The sequence below is a fragment of the Protopterus annectens genome, chromosome 5.part0 (genome assembly GCF_019279795.1).
Source record: "Protopterus annectens isolate FY-2018-M chromosome 5.part0, PAN1.0, whole genome shotgun sequence".
NCBI lineage: Eukaryota > Metazoa > Chordata > Ceratodontiformes > Protopteridae > Protopterus > Protopterus annectens.
Genome location: NC_056735.1, coordinates 1,354,701,054 through 1,354,722,398, shown reverse-complemented (window position 1 = coordinate 1,354,722,398; position 21,345 = coordinate 1,354,701,054). Strand labels below are relative to the sequence as shown.

General features: G+C 38.7%; 1 protein-coding gene across 1 annotated transcript in view; it reads right to left on the bottom strand.

Annotated features, from left to right (window-relative positions):
* Positions 1-667: 667 nt before the first annotated feature.
* The window catches only part of ANKRD42 (ankyrin repeat domain 42), a 1,245,350-nt gene continuing 1,224,672 nt past the window's right edge, over positions 668-21,345 (bottom strand). The window contains exon 12 of the mRNA XM_044071151.1: positions 668-1,068. Within this exon, the coding sequence (XP_043927086.1) occupies positions 970-1,068 (99 nt within the window). The 3' untranslated portion in view covers positions 668-969. The remainder of the gene's footprint in view (positions 1,069-21,345) is intronic.

The following is a 21,345-nucleotide window of genomic DNA, read 5'->3' as shown; positions in this document are numbered from 1 at the left end:
AAGAGGACTTGAAATGTAATCTGGGAAGAAGGAATGAAAGCAAGAAAACAAGATCACGTTACCAAGGCAGGCCCCATCATTCACCATTTTGAAGGAAACACATTAAAATTGTAAAAGAAGCACTTGGGTTGATTTTGAAGCATTAAAATAGCTCCGAAAACAAAGATACAATGAAAAATGTGTTTTTTGAGTTCTAAGGTATAGTTTTCCTTTAAAAGCACAGGTCTCAAAACTCAAATGACCATGAGACCTGCAGAAGTTCTAGTAACTAAAGCTACTAGTCTCAACCTCCAAAACAAAAAGAAAGGTAAATGGCTGGTCTAACATCTCATTGAGGTCTGAAAGCCTCACATTTCAGATCGCTGGTCTAAGAGATGCCAAGGCAAACCCCTCTGAATGCCCCAACATAAATATGTTTAGACAAGTGCCTGTATACTTAATTAGGTTCAACAGTTCAAGTGCCATGAAAAGTGACAGATTCATGAGCAGTATCCTACTACATGTGTAAGTGCAACCGTGTAATTCAGCCTTGAAATTTCCTCTTCAAATTAGTTAATGGTAGGGCATTATGTTCACAAATATGGTCTCTCAAATTTCAGCAATTTTCAAAATTAAGTCATCATATGATGTCTATGCCATCATGTTGCTTTTCTTCTAATAAACTGCATTCAACTGATTTATTTTATTCAGTTTAGGTATACAGCATAATAGACAACAAACATATAATTGCTAGTTTGCAATCACAAACCATAACATTTCAGTACATTCTGCTGGTAACACTTTTAAAGTACAAAGGCAATCTCTCAAGCAGGAAGAGGAGAGTTTTTTTTTATTAGTAGTACAATCATTCTCAAAAGCTTTCTTGTATACCTAATGGGAAATGTATGTTCAAGATCAGAAAATGGGCAACCTTAATAAGCCAGACATATTTTTCTCCAGTATTCAATTCAATACAATACAATATAATATTTATTTGGAGCGTCGTACAAATACTCCTCCCCTTTGGGCAGTTTGCTTTTTCTTTTTCATTTTTTCTCTTTCTTGTACTGCATTTAGAAAGTCTTCTTCCTATAGGGATGGAAAATGAGTTAAAAAATGTCAGCTGTGATTCATCTGTAAGTGGCCAAACAGAGTAAAACAGTAAGTAGAATAAGGAGACTTAATTTTTACTTACGCCATCAGAGATAACTGTTCATTTATCAAGCTGTTATTTATAATATGTCAGAATAACCAAAACAATATGTTTCAATGGTTTACCTATTCAGAGATGCATAAAACTGAAGAAAAACATGGGGGGATCCCACACAAAAAAAATGGGAAAAAGAGAATGGGGATGGATAGATTTCAGTGTTTAAGCAGATAACTCATGGATTAGTAGGTAGCATGCAAAAGCAAAGCACCTAACAATATACAGTTTAAAGATATAAGATGAGGCAACACTAAGTTCTAATACTGGGATGGATATTATGTCCACTCTTTCCCAAAAAGAATTCCGGTATTTTTCATAAAAGTCACATATTAACAAGTGTAAGGGGGAAACAATACTAAAACAAAACAGTTTCTTAAAGTCTCCAAGAAAGTTGTAACACTATCTTAAATGCTTAAAACTGCAATCAGGAGAGAAATAGAAGTTATGTTCTTACCATAACGTTCCATGTTAGTTGTCTTCTTCTCGCCTTCTTCTTGCTGGATGGGTTCGGAGCCGACCTCGGCTCCACTGCCACTCTAAAAGCTCGAGAGTTGGTTCCACCGGCTCGAGGCTCCCCTTATATCCCACAATGCTAGGCGTGAGTTACCTCAGATCTCGTTTGCCGCTACAGCGATTGAGGTGTTTGGTTTCTACCGGCTTCTTGGTGAGTTATTGTAGAATAATTTTTAGTCCACTTAAACCCCTTTAGTTTAATTCTTAACAGTTATTTCCCTTAGTTTAGTGGATTTTGTCCATTTTTCTCTTCTATTATCCCCTTTTCCACGAAGAACTTATAAGTTCTTCCCTCGGGCCTTCGGGCCTTTTCCATCCCCTAGTGGTGTGTGTGTGTTTTTCTCAGGAATTTAAAAACTTTGATAGTGAGTTTTAATTTTTGAGTTAAACTTGTATAGGGTGTAATCAGTGTGTTTGACTGTGTGTGTGTGGTTACACTTCTTCAATAATGTCTAAAGACTCAAAGGTCTCAGGCTTCAAGAAGTGTGACTCGTGCTGTCAGAAAATGTCTCTGACAGACGGTCACACTTTTTGTGTCTACTGCCTGGGACCTTTACACCTGCAGGACTCTTGTGCTGTATGCCATGGCTTCAGCCCCAGAGTCCTGCAGGAAAGAAAAAATAAACTTATTTTGAGAGGTTTACTTAAGCCTGAGGGTTCCCTTACTGTTCCTTCGGGAAAACCCTCCAAGGCTTCTAGGTCCTCGGCTCCAGCTTCTGAGCCGAGGCCTAAGGCTTCGAAACCTCCGTCTACATCGGCTCCGGCTGGAGCCGATGAGTCTCAGACTGCAGTTTCTGTGGTTTCCTCGGCTCCGAACCCATCCAGCAAGAATGAAGGCGAGATAGACAACTTAACATCTGATATTTGTCTGAAATGAGTGCTTGATACAAGTGTCCTGTATCACTCACTCTTGTTGTTAATATAATCATCTCAGATGTTGTTGCTTAATATAATTATCTCAGATGTTGCCATTACTCAGACAAAATTGAAATAATGAGATGTTGCTAAAAAAAAAAAAAAAAAAAAAAAATATTTGTCTTTCTCCTTTCTTTGGCAAATTTAGAAAAAAAATTGCCATTTTAAAACACAATGCTCCAATTAGTATGATGCAAACACTTATGATACATCAGAAAAAAAATGATACCTGTACTAATGGTATAAAAGGTTGGCTGATGTGAGTGCAATGTGTAGAAATAATTAAATTCGAAGAAAAGGTACAATGTTGATCCACATGCTCCAGCAACATAGAATTTATTTGTTAACCCAACAGTGGTCAACAGGATCATCAGCAGGCTTAACAGAAGCTATAAATAAACCAAACTAATAAGTAAAAAGCTGTCAAACTTCAACAGTAAAACGAAACTAAAATGATGTTAACTAAACATTCAGTTGAGAATGAAACATTACAGGTTTTGAGAAACCGTTGTGGTCGGAAAATTTAGTCATAGTAATGTACCAGTATTTTTACAATTTAGTGTAGTGCTTAACATTCACCTATGTTGTGCAACCTCATAGGTTATATACGGCCGGCCTTAGGCATAGGCAAACTAGGCGACCACCTAGGGTGCCATACTGGCCAGCAGCCTCGTAAAGGGTGCATTTTGTATTTATTTAATTAATTAATTAAGTTACTTTTCAAAGGGTGCTGGAACCCATAGGAGGAGGAGGGGAAGGGGCGAGCAACCAGTGGCACAGCTAAGGGGGGGTAAGAGGGGCAGTGCACCCCATGTTTCATAGCATCACCTCCTCTTCTTCTGGTCTGTGTGTACACTGTCACAGATGTCCTGTTCTGCCTGCGTAATTTTAAACAGTACAGGTAAGGGTGTGTGTGTGTGTGTGTGTGTGTGTGTGTGTGTGTGTGTGTGTGTGTGTGTGTGTGTGTGTGTGTGTCCCGGTTAAGTATACCTGGTGGTTAGTGTTATTCAGGGTCAAACCCTGTACCTTAGGTACAAGAAACAAGAGCCTGAATTCTCTACCCGTACCACCACTTGTGATGCAAGAAGCTGGGTCCATAGCTCTCAACTATCCAGATTTTCACAGAATGTCTGGAATGTTTGGCTAATACTTTTGGTCTGTTCCTGTTGTGGTTTTCTGGCAAATCAGTGAGAAATGAATTCACTAAATAATGATAGCCATTTAAGTTTCAGTCTTCCTATCTTTCAGGAAATGCATGGTAACACAAAGCATTTTATTCTAGCAACTTTCTAAGATTATAAAAGCAATGTTTAAAATGTGCCCCTGGTTTTGGGCCTTTGTCCACCTCCCCGATAAATTTTGGCTTTTTCCAGATTTCTTGCGCTGCAAAGTTGAGATTTATAGTTCAGTGTCAAGTGGATTTTACAAGGAGCTGAGTGCTTCAGGGGAAGAGAAGTTTAGTGCTGCTTATGCCAAGTTTGTTTGCATTGTTAGTAGCACAACAGGTAGTCTACTTGCTTGATGCAGAAGACTTGGGGGTTCTACTCCCACAATATGTAGATGGATTGCTGATACTGTACTGTGCTGTACTTTAGAGGAGATGGATGCTGCAGTCCTGAGAATGTCCTCCTTTGGAGGAGATACCTAGTAACTATGAACCTGTTGTCAGTTTGCCATCCATACCCTATTGCAATATTACTATCTTATAATTTTTTAATGAAACATAGGCAGTTTATTCTTCAAGGGCAACAGATGAAAGAAACAATGAAGTATAAAGTTGTTTGCTAGCAGCAACCTCTTCATTAGTTCAGATCTCTTTAATGTGGAATTATTTAGATGGCTTTTATTTCTGCAGAGATTGTGCATATTTACTGATATTGGTGGATTGTAATAGAAGTTTGAGTACACTTTTGTGATGGAAATATTCTGAATTGGGCAGTTTTGCCATTACTGGTTCATACATTTTGTTTCATTGTTTATAAAAAGAATGTTTAAAACTACAAATTTAAAACACATTCTAACAAGTGGTGCTGTATTATACAAGGAATATAACTGAATGCAATCAGGAAGGTGAATGAAAGAATAAATACATGTATGCATGGCCCTACAAATGTGTGCAAGGAGCCTATGGCTTTGAAAACAGCCCAAAGGAAAACTTAATTCTCCACTGGCTAGATGCATTTTCTACAAATGTGGGTTTTCATGCTGTTTCAGTGAATGGCAATTTTGCCATTTCAGCGAATGTGAGTTTCAAGGGCACAGAAGTTTACTGCTCTTGCTAAGTCTGCTTTAATTGCAAGACTGTATTGTTTGTTTAGCAAATGGCTATCTGCTTGTGCTATTTTATTTCAATATCTGTAATCATTGTAGAAGCAAATAAGAGAACAGTATGCACACTGACAGATTCGAGCAGTGTGTGTGTGGTAACTGGTGAGAAATAGCCAAACACTGGAGTAACTTGAGGAGTGGGGCTGATGCTTGGGGGGTAGGGGTCACTGCAGAAGGGGCTGCTCTGGGAGGCCGGTCTATTACCCTGCCGAGGGGCCTATTTGACCATGATCCGGCTCTGGTATTTAAAGTTGGAAATTTGCTCAAAGGTAGTTGCAGTTTAACTACATTACAAGGTATCTTTTTATTCCTATGCATTTAAATAATTTAATTAAATGACTGGAGTGGCTTCCTTGGGGAGTGACCTACCTGTGGGTGTGGCTCAAATAGGAGTGTTTCATGAGTATGGTGTGTGTGTGTGGCTTAAGGGGTGCCGGAGCACTACTTTGCCTTTACCATTTCAGCTAAGGCCGGCCCTGAGGTTATATTATTTAAGATGATGCAGGAACAAAGAACAGTCCATAATGGTGTGGCAGGGGCTTTCCCTTCATAGCACAAAAATCTTTCATTTTATCTATTTTTATTTTTAAAATTTAATTAGGATGAGATCTTGCTGAAATGTCTATTTTATTCCATTGTTTATTTATAGTTTGTTTGCCAGGATACTCCATTGGCCCACGAGGAGCCCATTTTCAATGGAGTCCTGGGGATAAAAGCTCCATAAAATTACAAATTACAGATTTAACATAAGAGTAAGTTATTAGAGAAATGTAATGTGCACAAATGAAGCAAATTTAAACAAATAAAAAAACACGTATTAGTAGAGTGCACATATTAGTACAATGCAATAAGAGCAATATTTACAGTCAAAGTTTTTAACAGTTTAACATATTAGCACAATACAATAACAGAAACAGTCTAAATTTTTTAACAGTTATGCTAATTCATGCAGTTAATTTTTAGGCTACTGAATTGTACCATTCTAGGAGTTATGCTAATTCCTAGAGTTTATTAGGGGTACAAGACAATGGGAGGCTATTGTGAATTATAGCTTAGACAGACTAGTTATAGTATAAGGAGATTATGTGGGGTGGGAGCAAGAGCATTTCCATAGTGAAGTTAGGTGTGTGTGAAGTAAGGTTTTAAATGAAGAGAGACTGCTGGTGGTGCGGATGAGAGGTGGGAGGAAATTCCAATGGCGTGCTAGAGAGAAGGACATTAGATGTTTGCCTGGTGGACGGGCAGGTTTATGCAGTTCAATTAGATTTTGGGAATTAGATCTCAAAAGTCTATTTGGTTGCTGCATTTTAAAGGTGGTGGCAAGAGAGGGACAGAGAGAGGGGGGTGAAAATAAGTTTGTGTGCTTGGACAAGTTGAATATAGATGAGGTAACTGGACAGATCAAGCCAATTCAGTTGGTGTAGGGCAGTGCAGTGATGGGAAGTGGATCTATGGCCAGTTGCAAATTTTGTTATTTTATTACAGCAAGAGGAGAGTTTAGTCTTGAGGGAGGATTTCAGGTTAGTAAGGATAGAGGCACTGTATAGGAGGGATAGGATAAGGTAAGTGTTGGCGAGGGTGAGGCTAGTGGAGGGAGAGATGTAACGGTTGTGGCAGTAAAGCATGCCTATTTTTTGTGTGTGTTTTTTATATATATTTCTAGATGATTATCAAACTTTAACTGGTCATCGATCAGGACTCCTAGTAGTTCAGCATTAGAGACTATTTCAAGAGGAATATTATTTTGACTGGTGACTGAGAATGAGGTTTTATCTAGGGTGGTGGTTTTGGAAGCAGTTAATATAATGAGTTTAGTTTTAGTAGCATTGAGTGCTAGATGGTTATCCATCATTCATTGCTCAGTGGAGGAGAAGGCATCTTGGGTTAATTTAACTAGGGTGGGTATAGAAGAGACAGAGCAGATTATTGTTGAATCGTCAGTATATTGGACAAGGTTGGCATTTGGGATGGCTTGGTATAAATCATTTATGAATATACTGAATAGAAGGGGGCCTAAATTTGAACCTTGGGAGACACCTGTGGGAGTATTGAGAAAAGAGGAGGTGGCTTTTTTCCATATGATTGCTTGTTGCCTGTTTGAGAGTTAACTGGTAAACCAGTTAATAGAGGAATGGGATAAATTTAGTTTGGAGAGTTTAGTGAAAAGCAGATTATGAGAGATAGTGCTGAATGCCTCAGAGAGGTCAAGAAGGAGAGTGGACAGATGTGGCCAGTGTCATGGGCCTTATTAACTGTTTCTAGGAAGGAGAGGAGAGCTGTGGTAGTACTGTGGCCGGGTCTGAAACCATGCTGAGTAGGGGTTAGAAGTTGGCTGTTTACGAGGTAAGGTAGAATTTGTAGACTGATGCATTTTTCGAGAAGTTTAGAAATGGGGGATAAGATAGTGACAGGTCGAAAGTTTGTGATATTATTGTTATTACCACCTTTATGGAGTGGAATAATAAAGGCCTTTTTCCAGAGCTGGGGAACTTGACATTCAGCAATAGATCGATTTATAAGAATGCAGATGGTAAGAACTATGCCTTCTGCGGCAACTTTTAATAAATATGAGGGTATATCATCAGGGGCATTGGAGCCGGGTTTCAATGTTAGTAGAAGTTTTTTTATGGTGGCTGTAGGAATGGGGTTGAAGAAGAAAGGAGGTTGGGAGCAGAAGGTGCTAGGGGAGGGAGGGATAGGTGGAAATAAGGGTGGGGAAGCTGAATGGTAAGTGAAGGATGATGTAAGTTTACTTATGGAATCGATAAAGAAAGTGTTAAATTGGGTGGCTAAGTCCAAGTCAGAGGCATCTGGATCAGGGCAGGGGTTTTCTTTTTTGCCAGGGTTGAGAAGGGAGGAGATTCCATGCCATAAATTTTTGTGGTTGGTGTTACAGTTGGCTTGGAGTGTAAAGAAGTAGGCTTTGTGGTCTGAGATAATGAGTATTTTTTACTTTGTTACGAAGTGTTTTAAATTCATTAAGAGTGGTGATAGTTTTATTTTTGGAGTAGCGTTTCCAGTCTTTATCCCAGAACCGCATGGCTAGTAAGGTATTTTTGGTTAGCCAAGGTACAGGATTGCTTCTTATGCATTTTGTTTTAGAGGGGCAAAGGAGTCAAGCAAGTTGAGGAAAGTTGAGCTAAAGTAGGTAACAGCATTTTCTAAGGGAAGGATTTTTAGTGGGTTCCAGTTTTTTTTTTTTAGTGCATTTGTGCTAGGATTAAAGTTTTTTAGACAGTGAGTGAAGGTGTAGGTATGAGTTAGTTGTATGGAGGAGGGAAGATGGTGGGCAAAAGTGGGGAAGTGGTCACCTAATGGGTTGGGCAGAGTGTCAATATCAGAAATGTAATGTGGATGAGAAACTAGAATCCAGTCCAGGGTGCTTCCAGTAAGGAAGTTCTTGGAAGGCATAGTTGTTGAGTTAATAAGCTGAGTGAGGTTGTACAAGTTTATATTAAGTGAGTTTGTAGGAGATTGAATTGTTGACCAGTTAATATTAACATTACCCAGGACTATAGTTTTATTAGTGATGTTGTTAGAGAACCAGGAGCAAATATCTTCAAGGGTTGAGATATTGTCTCCAGGAGGGATATAAAGGGAGACTATGCATATGTGTTCTATCTTTTCTAATTATGGAGTAGTTGGGTGGTGTTAGTTCAGTCTTTTATATGGGGTTTGAGCCAGGATTCTGAGAGTGCCAGAATATCAGGTTGGTTAAGGAGAAGCCAGACATGAAGGTTAGGAATTTTGTTGCATATGCTCTGAGCATTTACAGCCAAAAAACGGAGGGGTTTACCAGTTGTGGGAGGAGGATGGGATTAGGAGGTTGAGATGTGTGGGGGAGAAGAGCCAGGGTTTGGGTGAATGCTGTCGGAGAGAAGGATAGAGATGAGATGGCAAAAGAGGTATTTGAGTTGCTTGGTATGTAATCTATGCGGTGTAAGATTTATGGGGATGTGGCTAATATAGATGTGAGTAGATTTTTTTGGGGTTAGGTAAGAGTTTGTAGGTGAAGAGCATACTGTTATTGAAAGGGTAGAGACCAAGTGATATGCAGGTTGAGGAATATGTGTGCATTATGGAGACTGGGTTAGTTGTATGGAATGGGGGTGGGTGATTTACACTGAGAGGTTGCGTGAGATAGGTTAGGTAAGATATGATAATAAGCAGTAGTATTTGAGTTAGAAGTGAAAGAGGTTTGGTAGACATGATGACTATTCAGGATATAATGGGGAGTGACTTGGGGATTAAGTAGATATTAGTAAAAATTTAAAGTATGGGTTTGGGTACCTGAGAAGGTAATATGGATAGTTTGTGTTAATGAGGTAGGAAGTATTGGCATAGGAGGGGTGGGTTATAATATCACATATTCAATGTTAGAAGTCATGTATGAGATGTTTGGGGTATTTACTGGGTATGTTTCTATTTGGTAGTTGCTAATGTGTGTGAGTGCAAATGCATTGTAGATAGGTAGTACTTTGTAATGGGTGGGATTAGTTATAATTACTTAAGCAGATTTGGTAGTTTGAACTCTGGTGGGTGTGGCTTGGTCGAGTTTAAATTACAGGTATTGGGGGGCAGGGAGGGGAGCGAGTGAGCCTGAGCATAGCGAGGGGGAACAGAGCAGGATGAGCCAAGATCTAAGCAAAGACAAGTTTGTGTTTAAGAAACAATCAGAATTGACCAAGGACTGCTCTGAAGCTTTAAGTCATTTCTTAACCATTTCTCAGGTGGAAGAACAGGATAACCTTGTATCAGTAGGCTACTGTAGTGTCAATTTAAATTAACAAACACAGTATTTGATCAGTTATGGATACTATTTGCTAACAGAAGGGAATAAAAGAGAAATGGAAGATGAGATTGCTGGGGGGGGGCTGCTTACAAGCCAAAGCACAGTGCTCTCCAGGGGATAATGAATATTAGCTCAAACAAGTAGACAGGATAAAAGATAAAGGTGGTACAGCAGCTGAATACTTAGATTGGTGTTAGGTACAAAGTTAACTTTAGCTGTTTATGTTTGCAGACAGTTCAGACCCGGACTGCGCTTTTCTTCTAACAATGTATCCACCGGTTGGATAAAAGATAAAGGTGGTACAGCAGCTGAATACTTAAGAGTGGTGTTAGGTTGGAGAGGGACTGAGCTCTTCATGGGGCCTGTAGCAGGGTGGTTGTAGATGAAGAAATAAGCTCCAAAAAAGTTTTGCATATACTAACAAATGCAGACTATGATATGGCAGTATCAGATGCAGAGTAACAGCTAAAAGCTTATTAGAAGAAAAATTCTATAAAAAGAGATCAAAGCTTGATGTTCATTCCAACTTCAAGTTCAAGTAAAGTTTGTAAATGCAGATTATAATAAAGTAATATGGAAGGCTGAGTACAAAGCCTATTATGTGAAAATGTTCTGCTAAGAAGATTTCCAAGCTTAATATTTACTCTGGACTGTATGGTCAGGCACTGCTCTAATTAAAGGTGCATAATTTTGCAGGTAGATGTACTAATAGTCAAGTAAACAACAGTACTGATATGCATTTGCCTGAAAAAGAGGCATCATAGTTACAAATTTTAGTTTTACTAGGAGGAATCAATATAAAAAGATGAGAATGATCTTAACATTTATTGGAGCATGTTTCATCAAAACATACCTAAGAACTTCACCAAAGGATTCTAAATATCCACCACAATGAAAATGTCTTGTTCTAGGGCTGTAGCTATGGCTTTTACCTGCAGGTAAAAATATTCAGAAAAGTGCCACCCATTACAACCAGCTCCATATTTCATACCAACCTTGGGTCACAGCTGCTGAAAAGACCTTTGTACACGCTACAAATGAAAGGATTTTGCTGAGTACTGTAGCTAATTCCTACGAAGCCATGCCTCTTCCTCCCTTAATGACTTCACCTAGGTTTCTTTGAATTCTTCAGCTAACTTAGCTTTTGCCATCAACTTTGGTAACTGGACCTCATTAATCTCTTTGAAAATTAGTACTTCTGTAAGTATTACTTAAGCCCTGTCTAATTTCAAGTTTCTGCCTATGTTCTTAACCTCAGTACTCCTCTTTATTTCCATATCTGTACTACGGTTTTGTAACATCTCCCTACTGTTTCCCTTTCAAACAAGAGTACACTCCATGTTCTCAGTTTTTTCTTACCACACCCCTCATGTCTGTTTTTTCTGTGCATGCTACTGATCATCCCAATGTCCACTCTCTCTGACTAACTTTAGGCAGCATTTCTAGGAAGTTCTCACCAGAACTCAGCACAACAAAAAAAATGATCCTTGGGTTCTTGAAGCCCATTCCCCTTTATCATACTAAAGTAGTTTTATTCAGTTATTTTATTTAGTAACCAGGTACGTGGGCTTGCCAGCTGAACCTCTTCAGGCACCACTTGAATTGGAGGCAAAATGGTAACATTAAAAGCATAAACTCAGATGTAAATAAGTACAGGACCATGTTCACTAAGTGTACATGATATGTATTCAGTAAAATTCTTATCACATTTTCTGTGCTTTTTAGTCACTCAGAAAGATTATACTAACTGTACATGTACTCTACAATTTGTGGCAACCTTTACGAATCCTTGTCAATATTTAAAGCTGCAAGAATATCATTAGGCAAACTAAAATTAGGAGGAAGAAGTTGTGCATTATGTCTGTGTTGTCTGCTCACTCAGAACAGTGTACATTTAGTGTAGGCTTTACCGAATCTGGCCCACATTTATTTAATAAAAAAGTGAGCTGAGTTGCAAGTGATATGTTAAATTATACTAATGATGTGTACAATTTAAAATATTAAGATAAATATGGAAGAACTGAAAACAGATACAAATTATATTCATTTGCATGAAATTTTGCTAAGTGTTACAAAGTGTTATGCATTGAGTAAAGGGGCAGCAGAGGAAGAAGCAGGGAGAAGGAGGAGAGAAGAAAGAATATCATGCTAGGATTACAGTAAGTCAAGAGTGTGTGTGTGTGTGTGTGTGTGTGTGTGTGTGTGTGTGTGTGTGTGTGTGTGTGTGTGTGTGTGTGTGTGTGTGTGTGTGTGTAGCAGTGATAAGAGTGTGAGAGTTACTACAAGTTGAAGTACAATGTTTTGAAGTTAGCTGTAAATGGGCTTGGTTTTTTGACAGGCACAGGATAAGCCATTATCTCTACAAATAGTAATAAAGAACTTGTGACAGATTTCTGAAAAAATGTGAATAGAGTCGACATTTTTAATGGTAGCTGGAAGGCCATTCCATATTGCTGCATCTATTTTAATAAAGAATTCTCATAGTTTTTATACTACAATGGGATTAGTACAGTAAACAGGTTTGTACCCTCTCTCTCTCTCACACACTCAAAAAATGCACACTTGCTGGTAAGACCAAATTTGCAGGGACAGTTAGGTATGATGATCTAATACATAAATCCAATTTTTTCTCCTCTGATTTCTGCAGCTTCTTGTCCATCCCTAACTATGGATTATTCCATTGAAAGCATTTTTTTGTAGTAAATCATAAATTCCACCTGTCTGCTCTCCTGCTGGCTTTTCTGCACAGAAGAGTTAGCCCTTGGCCACATACTAGTTTTCTACAGCTGCACTTAGTTTAAATATATCTAACTTGACTCACCCTGACTTATTCCTTTGAAATATATACAAAACACTTACAAAACTCTTTAATCATGTCCTTACTCCTGTGGGCCCTGCTCAGTGTTTTGCTTTTTATGTTGATATTTAAAAAAAAAAATAGCTCCTGTTTTTTTTTCAACAGTGGGATATTTAAGTTGCAACTTGGTTGTAGTGCTTCATGTGCTGACATGTCCCTGCAACCCGTACTACACAGCTAAAACAAAGAGGACATTTAAAATAAGGTGGAAGAAGCATGCCAGTGACACTAAAGATAAGCATCCTGAAAGACTACTGTTTTGATTTTTGCTGGAAAATATACTACACCAGAGATGTTCATCATACTGATCATTCACGCAGTAGTCTTAGCTATATGGGTTATATCCTGTCAAGGAGACAGACAGCTTCCAAAACTTCAGGCACCTTCTATGCCCCCAAACCATTAGGCAGTTGAAGCTGAGCTGGCTAAAAATACAGATTTGAGCACCAAACCTTTCAGAGTTTTCCTGCTGCTGAAGAGAGAATGTTCCTCTATGGACTTTTGAGGACTGAAGGTTGGCTTGTACTATTTCTTTGCTGAGCAGAAAAATTCCCTTTGTGGGGGAAAAACCTTCCACAATTTGCATGTATTTTTTAAATGTATTTTCCTGGTCAGGAAAGTTGTTTTTCTTCTAGAAGTTTGTGTTTTAATGGACTGCAATGAGACTTAGCTGTACTTTTAAACTGAAGCATGTTTTTTCCAGTCAGGTTAAAGGTATTTAAAAACTATTTTTACTGTGAAGAAACTGTATTTAGTTTACTTTTGTCACTGGCAAAGTGTATTAAAATGCTTTTTACTATGTTTTTCTGGGGAAAAGGTGACTTTTAACAACTTTAAATTTTTACCAGCGTATGCTGCTTGTTTTCTATGGGAAAGAGTCACCATTGTTTGCTTGGCCATGGAAAAAACTGCCTGTCCCACAGTCAGTCCTTCTTCCAGACACAACATGAAAAAGTTAAACAGTCTTTGCCAACACAGCAGGCTAGCAATTTGCCTCATCCACAGGTGGGTGACTCTGCTGTGGCCAGAGCTGGCTCCTCAGACCATTCATCTTTTATTCCAGATCCCTGTGGTGTAACACCTGTAGACACTATGGACTGGGGGTTAGCCTCTTCAGCTGTTTGAGCCCCCTCAGTGGGTAAGGGAGAGCCACTATTGTCAGTCCTGGGACAGGAAACAAAGAAGTCCTCCCTCTTCAGTCAGAATGTTATGCCCATTCCTGGGGAAGCTGCTGCTGCCATTAACATCTCTGTTGGCCCCATTTTTCCGACAAAAAGAAACAGAAAATAAATATATATCTGCTCCTGTTCAAATTTCCCCAGATAGCAGTAGTATACTCGGTCTGGTTTAGGGTTTATTGATCCTTCATTTAAGGTGGTTTCTGTTAACGGAAAAAGGGATGCCTCTCTTCCAGAAGAGATTCAAGATTCTGAATCAGAACAGGAAGATGAAGGGGTATATGTTTGGATTTCTTCTCAGATTTCTGATTCAGATTCACAGGAGCCCAAGTATCTGATTCTCACTGTGGGGGTTTCTCTTTCTCTGAGATCATTTCCAGACTGTGCTACTGTTTTCAGTGGGGGAACACAGAGATTTCTCAGTCCCTCAGAAAATACCATGAGTTTTACAAATAGAATTTCCAGAACCTTCACCCATTCCCCCGGTTTTGTCAGCATTGAAGGTTGTGTATAATACTGCCTGCAATTTTCCTGATAGTCAGCCTGCCACCCCTAAAAATACAAGACAGATTGTATAAGGTTGCTCAGTCTTTTAAGTTTTCATACATTCATCACAAACCTGACCCAGCAGATATAGCTTTAGTTAATCCTACTGCTGCTAAACATTTAGTTAATTCCAATCCTACACTTCTGATAAAGATGGGGAATAATTAATAAGTATGGGAAAAGTGTATGCTTTTGCAAGTTTGATTTTCAGAATTTTGAACTGACAGGCTCACATGATAAAGTTTATTCTGACCAATTGTGTAATTATGAGGAATGTTTTGTCTGCAGTTTCTTCTTGTGAGAAAAAAAAAATCTGCTTTAAATGGTTTAGTTTCTTTCATCTTACAGGTCATAACTCATTGTTTAAAGTGTGTGTATAACTCTGTTGATGCTTCTTCCAGGGCTATGGCCTCTGATACTGCTGCTGCTGCTGTAAGGAGGTTTGCCTGGCTGTGTTCTCAGAACCTCCCAGATGACATGAAAAATGAGATTTTAAAACTTCCTTTGGAGAGAGATTTAGTTTTTGTTTCCTCTACTGCAGAGGTTATCAGACTGTGTGATGAGAGAGAAAAGCTGATACAGGAAATCTCTATGATTTTTCAGCCCTCCTTTTCCAAATTTTCGATGGGATTCTTTAACCCCTTGACCAGTTTTAGCAAGAAACAAAATCAACAATCACAGCAAAATGCCGGTAAACAGACAATTAAGAGGCAATAACATGGGGGTTCCAAAAAGAATACAGAAACTCCAAAAAATGAAGAACAGTCCAACAAGTCAGAATGACTATTTAAGGGGAGATGTACTCCCCATCCCCACCCTGGCAGTCCATTTTCTCTTCCAGAAAGTCTGACTCTCCATTTCTCTCTTTGGCAACAGATAGTTTTAGACAAATGGGTCCTGAAGATCATTCAACAAGGTTACAGATGGCAGTGGGAGGAACTTCCTTCTTTCCAGGGGGGTAATACCTCATCCACTAGACCAGACTGTTCTATATTCCCCTGGCCTTCAACATATGTTGTCTTAGGGAGTAACAGAACCAGTTCCTTCTTCCCAGTTTGTGAAAGGGTTATATTTAAGGATGCATTTGGTGCCAAAGAAAGAAAATGCTTGGAGACCACTTTGGGATCTTTCTTTCCTAAATCAATTGTTGATAGTGCCTATGTTCAAAATGCTATCACTTCAACCCATTACCTTTTCTTCCACATCATATCTCTTTTAATCCAGATTTCAGGTGTTTCTTAAAGTTTTGTGTGTTTAGATCACATTATCAGTTCTATAACTTAGTTTAATTTCTCCAAATCTTTTGAGTTTCTAATACTATGATTGGAATGGACCCCATTCCTAAGTCAGGGTATGATTAAAGTTCATTAAATTTTATTTTTTCAGTCTTTGATGTTAGCCAAAAGTGCTCTTCGCAGCACCCACAATGGGCCCACAACTGACTCCTTCTGCAATTCATAGAGAGTTACATGTATTGATGTTTTGTTTTTCTTTTGGTTTTTCCCGGTTAGGGGTCGCCACAGTGAAACTCCGGTCCGCTAATGATTGGCAGTAGATTTTTATGGTGCCGAGGTGCCAGCTAGATGCCCAACCTTCAACAAAGGCACGCCCATTCACACATGTCTTTCGAACGTGGGGAGGACATGCAGACTCCACACAGAAGGCGCTCCAGCCGAGAATCGAACAAGAGAACCTCTTGCTGTGATGCGACAATGCTACCACTGCACCACCGCGACTTCCAGTAACATGTATTGATAGTATATCTAAATATGAGTGTAGCTTCTTTTTTATTACACCCATTGCTCCTAGTACTGTTGGAACTATTTGGGTATACCAATATACCGAAAGGAGCACTCGACAGCCGTTTCCAGAGTATAAAATATAGGTGTTTAATCCAAAACCACAGTAAAATCCAGCTGGGTATTAGGTCACAATAAAATATTAATGCTGACACACACAATGCGTTTCGTTTACACTTCATCAGATACAGCCATTTTGTTCAATTAATTCATTAAATACTCAATTCAAACTAGCTGGACCAATAAAATGTTAAAAACAATTAAATACAATTAATTAAAAATTTGAGGATGAGAATTTAAAGATACATTACATAAATAAGTAAATACCATAAATTATGCTTAAAATGCTCAATGAAACTTTTGTAGGTATCACCTTAATTAAAATTCATATAATAAAACCTGTCTAAGTATGAACCATCACAATAAATACTTAAATACTTAAAAGTAAAAGATAAGGTGGTGGTGCTGCTGTAGCGTTGTCGCCTCACCTTAAGACGTTGTCTTGTTCGATTCCCAGCTAGAGCGTCTTCTGTGAAGAGACATGCATGAATGGGCGTACCTTCGTTAAAGGTTGTGCATCAGGGCCAGCAACTCGGCACATAAAAATCTATTGCCAATCATTATTGGACCGGAATTTCCGCTGTGGTGACCCCTAACTGGGAAAAGCCGAAAGACACAACTTAAAAGTAAAAGATACAAAAATGTTACAATAAAATATAAGTAATTTACTTATATTTTATTGTAACATTTTTGTATCTTTTACTTTTAAGTATTTAAGTATTTATTGTGATGGTTCATACCTAGATAGGTTTTATTATATGAATTTTATTTATGGTGACACCTACAAAAGTTTCATTGAGCATTCTAAGCATAATTTATGGTATTTACTTATTTATGTAATGTACCTTTAAATTCTCATCATCAAATTTTTTATTAATTGTATTTAATTGTTTTTAATATTTTATTGGTCCAGCTAGTTTGAATTGAGTATTTAATGAATTAATTGAACAAAATGGCTGTCTCTGATGAAGCGTGTAAACGAAAACGTACTGGTTGTGTGTCAGAGTTAATATTTTATTGTGACCTAATACCCAGCTGGATTTTACTGTGGTTTTGGATTAAACACCTATATTTTATACTGTGGAAACAGCTGTCGAGTGCTCCTTTCGGTTTATTGGTTTATCTGAGTACTTTCCTCCTGAACTTGGTTTTAACTATTTGGGTATATTTCTTCCACACTGTTCTCATTTCTGCCAACAGATCTTGATATTTTATGACTTTTTGTCTCTGTATGTGAGAAATTCTAATCACTAAGTGTAGCAGTTTCAATGCTGAATGATACTTTTATGGACTACTATACCTAGTTCTCCCACATCTATGTTTTGAATTGTTGGTAATGGGAGATCCTATGTGATGTACACCTCATCATTCTCTATAATGCTTTCCCTTAACAACATCCAGAGAATGCACACTCCAGTCCTGGGGTGGGGCTTTCTTTCAAGGCCCCAAATAAGACTTCCCACTGACCACTATACAGCTGAGTCCTTAGCCAGGTGTTCCAAGCCAAATCCTCCACCACCCTCTCTGTGAAATCAGTGCTCTTCAGTATCCCTGTTCAAAGTGGCTGTCAAACACACTCTCTTTGAGATCTGATTTTCTCTCTCTCACACACACACACACACACACACACACACACACACACACACACACACACGCACGCACACACACACACACACACACACACACACACACACACACACACACACACACACACACACACACACACACACCTGGGAAAGGTGCCACCTCCACTCAGATTATATAATATAGATTTACTGCCACCAGAACACCTGAAGCCAGTTACTTTAATGCTCTTACCAGAGTAGCCAATTACACTTAGTAAAATTCTTATACAAATGGTAGTGTTTAACCAAGCTGCAAGACTTTAATGAACGTGGAGCCACAGTGCCACTAAATAAATGCAAGTGCTCTCAAAGGTTAAATATTTTCTAAAAGATCAGCCACAATGAGATGTTTAGATATATTTAATAATAACTAATAAAAAAACATGAAAATACTGAATATCTATTTCCAATAAACACCAGAGTTTCAATCATAGGAAATATAAAAAAAAACCCCACAGATGAAAAGATTCAGACAAACACAGACAAAAAAAAAACAGTTAGCTAATCTCACTATATTTTTCTAACTGATTGAAGAATTACTGTTTCCTAGATACTTACTAAAGCAAGGCAAGATGAAAGTGGATGAGTGTCTTGTCAGGTCAAAAAACAGAATGCACCCCTCATGCCTCTCACTAGTATTCTAATACAATTTCAGTGCTGGCTATAGAATGACATCACTTCTGGTCCCCTGACTCTGTGGTTCCCACACTACCCACTTACTAGAAACTGAGTCCGGATCTGCCACTGATGTGTCACAATACACACACTCATAGAACTTTAGCTAAGCTTTATTACAGCATCTGGAAACTGTAAAACAATTAAATTTTCACCCTTCCTGCAGAAACTTACAAGCCATTCTCTGGCACCCCAGGGTATCAATTAGCTTACCGCTAAAGACAACAGAGCAGGATCCCAGCCCAGGCTTTTCACAGACATTGCATCTCTGGCTGTATTCATACCTGTGAGATAAAATATTTATGGCCTAAACCAAGTCATTTAATTTTAGACTGTTTCTCTTAAGGTTAGCTGGGCTGAGCATAACCCTTTCCCTTCCAGTATCCTGTGTTAAAATATATACATTTCATCAGTTGCAACAATTCAGTCCGACATACATGTAGATTTCTTTTCTACTGAGCAGGACCCACTGTTGATACATTTTTAATACAAGCAACTTTACAAATACATTTTAACACAAGCATCTGTACAAATCAGTTTGATATTAAAATGACATATAATTCTTTACAAAATTCCAGCTACCTATGCTGGCATATGTTACACATGTATAATAGAAAGCACAAACCAAGAAACAAAGAAACGGATCGTAGCAGTAATAAAAGCAAAAACAGTAATGGCAGTAAACAGGACAGTCTTTAATCCAATAATTCTTTGTTTCTTGGTTTGTGCTTTCTATTATATTTGGAGTTTATGGCTACCGGATCTCGTAGCAGTGATGACTTCTCCCCTAATGCTGTTCCAGCATTACTCAGGAGCTGCAATAGTGCCTATCCGGCACCAGCTACACCACCTTCGGCAGTCCAGGATGGTTTGTTTAATTCTTTATTCGAACGTATGGACTCGCTTTGTGCGAGATTAGAGAAACTTGATAGTCAACAGCAGGAGATGAAAAATCTCATTCTCCCTTCGTTAAGCAACCTTAAAATCCTCCCAGCTGAACTAACGCCAGGGGGTGTAGCATCACTTCAGGAGATTAACGTTTCACTTGGTTTAACTAACGGACGTGATGTACCGAACGTCCGAGACTCAACAAGTAAGTTTACACCAACACACAATGGTTTGCCTGCCATAACTTCTACAATCCCTCCTCCTCGCTTTGAAACTAATACTGCTAACAACCGTGGGGCTACTGCAACAACCGGGGAACGTTTACAAAGCCTGGCTGCTTATAGCGACACACAGAGCAATCCTGCGTTGCAACAAACTTACAAGAATGCCAATGTTCAGTCTACTAGGAACTCCTTTAACGGAGCTCCCACTTTAGGCTCTTGGTTAACCGAGGATTTTGTGTTCTTAAGACACAGCGATGGTACAGCGGACATTAGGAATACCAATCAAGGTGTTCAACATGAGGTAAATAACAATTCATTATCTGATAAACTGAAACTCTTTGACAAATTGCTTCTTAAAATTAAAAAGCTTAAATTGGAAATTTCCTACTTTAAGGAATGCATTGAAAGTAAGGTGATACCTAAGGGCCTTAGACACTTTCAATATCCAACTGGCCTAATTCCTAACTCTGATTTCCATAAAGACTTGGTCAATTTGTTCGACCAGCATGGGTTCGAACTCTTACATGTAATGATCAAGCACTATTCAATTTGGGTAGAGCAATTAACTCTAGAAATCACTGAGTTGGATAAACCTATCAATGCACATGAGGAATTTCCAAGGTACAAATATGACTATAATAGATGCTTTAGCAGCATCGAACAGTATCTTAACAAACTGAAGTCAAATAAAATTAGAGCGTGATCTTAAAGCCTACGAACAAGGGGTAGCGTACCCTCCCCCTGCACAGTCACAAGTCTGGCAATCTAACATTACTAATGATCATGGCTCTACAAGTTTAGATTCTAGGGCACCCATTGATAATAACATACGAGCTTTGGACACCTTTGAAGACACTCAACCTGAACAAGTGGTAAGGAGAAGTGAGAGGCTACAAAACCGGAGGTTACAATCTAACACTAACAACACCTCCTTGCACTCAGATCAGCAGCAGGTTTTTTACCATGTCAATCATCAAGGTGCCATACCGAAGAAAAGGAACAATTACCAGTCACTACACAAGGGTTACCAACAGAAACGCAACCAACAGAGACTGTAACATTTAGGACTGTCAGCAACTATGCCCCCTCCCCCTATTTAGAGATGGGCCTTGTGCATGCTGACTTTGGTACTATTTGTACCCACCCCTTGACGAATTTGGTTTCTTCTTCGGTTGACTCTTTGGATGAGAGCCCTTATACTTTTGGTGACCAGAATTCTAGACCTGTTATTTCCACCAACCACTTAGGAGACTTCAAAATATATAACTTTTCTTCTGTGCCTATACCAAGAGAATTGGCTGACTTTCTGTCTAAAGGGCATACTTATGTCCCTCAACGAAAGACGGACTTAGTGGGGACTATTATAGACATTAAATTATTTACACGCAAGTTGAACTTTAATATGATTTTTGATCACAACAATGGAACCAATAATGTATCTAGTAATAATATACATGTCAACCCCTTTAGGGTCCCCAGTTTGTTCAACCCTCCCCTACATCCATTAATTCACTGCTTTGAAAACATGTGTGAACTGGATTTAAGGGATAGGTTGTCTCATGTCGGAACTAATGACATATGTAAGGAGGAAAAATCACTGTTAGACTTTGTGAAACTGCATAGCTTACGCATTTGCAAACCCGACAAAGGTGGGGGAGTTGTGGTCTTTGATAAAGTTGACTATTATGACAGAATGTTAGATTTACTTGCCGATGAGGCATACAGTGTTAGCTCTAAGTCTGATGTCAGTAAAGCC